Raw genomic sequence first — 1,917 nt, 5'->3', positions numbered from 1 at the left:
TCCAATTCAAAATCTCAATATTTGGAGATACACTGTTTTCACTGGACAAGCAGAGTATGAGTAAAATTATTTTACTTACTTAGCACTTTTAAAAATGAATCTGTAGAAGCAATTTTCTAAGACAATCTGACATCGTTTTTAAATACACAATGATCGTGTGTTTTGTATGTTTTCAGTCCTTTCTTATTTTAATCTGTTTTATTTTAAAGATGGATTCTCGACCAGAACTATTTGATTTCCACAGAGTCGGGATGACACACTTTTATACAGATAATTGGGAGAATACTCAAAACTTTCAGGCCAGGCCAGATGATATACTTCTTGCAACATACCCCAAATCAGGTCAGTTCACATGAACAGGATATTCTTTGCTTTATACAGTAGGATCAGTACTTATCTTATCATAATTAAACATTTGGTTTATTACATTATCTATTTTATTTTCCTCCGTCTTTCCTTTAGGAACCACCTGGATCTCCTACATCCTTGACCTGCTGTACTTTGGTCAGACACTTCCAGAGCGCGAGAAATCCATCCCTCTCTATTCGAGGGTGGTCAATCTGGAGATTGCCTTCCCTTCTCTGGAGCAAGGTTGAATTAACAATCACATACTCACCATATTTTATGTCACCCAAACATGCAAACACTTTTATACCATGGTGATCATTTTCAGCCTTTTGCATAAATCAGCAAACAAAATTCCTCACAATGAATTACACTTCATTGTGTTGTATTGTAGAGCTTGTGTGCCAGGGAGTGTGCAACAACTTCATGAATATTTGTGCATTTATAATCATTGTGATATTTAAATGTTGTATTTGTATTGTGTTGTATTTACCACATGATTCACCAACATGTAAACTGTTTTATCATGTGCAGGATCAGGGCCTTCTCGACCCATAGTCTATGGAACAGACCAGGTAGACAACCTCTCCACATCTCCTCGCATCATCAGGACTCATCTTCCAGTCCAGTTTCTGCCAAAGTCCTTTTTGGAGCAAAACTGCAAGGTCACTAATACTGTTTAAGTGCAATAGCGATAGTTGACAATTGTACTTAAGTAAATTAAGTTAACAAAACCGCTACAAAACAGCGACATCCAATGCCTTCAACTACAAGTACAGCTGACTTATGATCTGTTGTTCATAAACACTTATCACACAAATGACATGTATTTCATTTGTTTTCTTGTTGTGTAGATCGTGTACGTGGCCCGCAATGCAAAGGACAGCGTGGTGTCTTATTTCCATTTTGAAGGCATGACCTCATTGCACCCAGAGCCTGGAGACTGGAGCAGCTACCTCCAGAGATTCATGGAGGAAAAGAGTAGGAAATACTGTACTAAATTGGCTTTTATTGAAGGTTTCCTCCGCACTCCACAAGTGTTCTTATTTATTATTCTGTTGCGTCAGTGGTGTTTGGATCCTGGTACGACCATGTGACCGGCTGGTGGGAGAAGAAACAGAGCCATCCAAATCTCCATTACGTGTTCTACGAAGATCTGGTCGAGGTAATCTGGTTGTTTTTCCAAAACACTGCTGTAGGTGTTACTGGTGCGATACTTTACTCCTGACCACATGTTTCCAGGATTGCGGACGGGAAATAGACAACCTCTGCAGCTTTCTTGGTTTGTCTCCTTCGTCTGAGGAGAAAGAGATGATTACACGCAGAGTGCAGTTTGATGACATGAAAAAGAACAACTTGGTCAACCATTCAAAGTTCAACTTGATGGATTTCAAAAAGTCTTCCTTCATTAGAAAAGGTACAGTGAATATTGACACATGACACGCAATGAGATCTCCACCTTGAGCTATAAATACCTGTCTGATTTTTCTGTGGTGCTGCAGGGAAGGTTGGTGACTGGAAGAATCACTTCACTGTGGCCCAGAACGAACAGTTTGACGAGGACTACAGGCA

The 1,917-nt window shown here is 39.6% G+C and overlaps 1 protein-coding gene across 1 annotated transcript; it reads left to right on the top strand.

The window, feature by feature from the left end:
• Window positions 1–209: 209 nt before the first annotated feature.
• LOC116378984 (cytosolic sulfotransferase 3-like) lies at window positions 210–1,912 on the top strand (the record flags this gene model as incomplete). Its single annotated transcript, XM_031840890.1, has 7 exons — window positions 210–342; window positions 463–591; window positions 886–1,010; window positions 1,200–1,326; window positions 1,413–1,510; window positions 1,588–1,762; window positions 1,848–1,912. Coding segments are annotated over exons 1-7 (852 nt in total), but the record flags the coding sequence as incomplete, so codon positions are not given.
• Window positions 1,913–1,917: the final 5 nt, after the last annotated feature.

Source organism: Anarrhichthys ocellatus, unplaced genomic scaffold, assembly GCF_004355925.1.
Source record: "Anarrhichthys ocellatus isolate YVR2014 unplaced genomic scaffold, GSC_Weel_1.0 scaffold3510, whole genome shotgun sequence".
NCBI classification, from domain to species: Eukaryota; Metazoa; Chordata; class Actinopteri; order Perciformes; family Anarhichadidae; genus Anarrhichthys; species Anarrhichthys ocellatus.
Note: the sequence above shows the minus strand (reverse complement) of the source record. Positions and strands in the feature narration are given on the sequence as shown.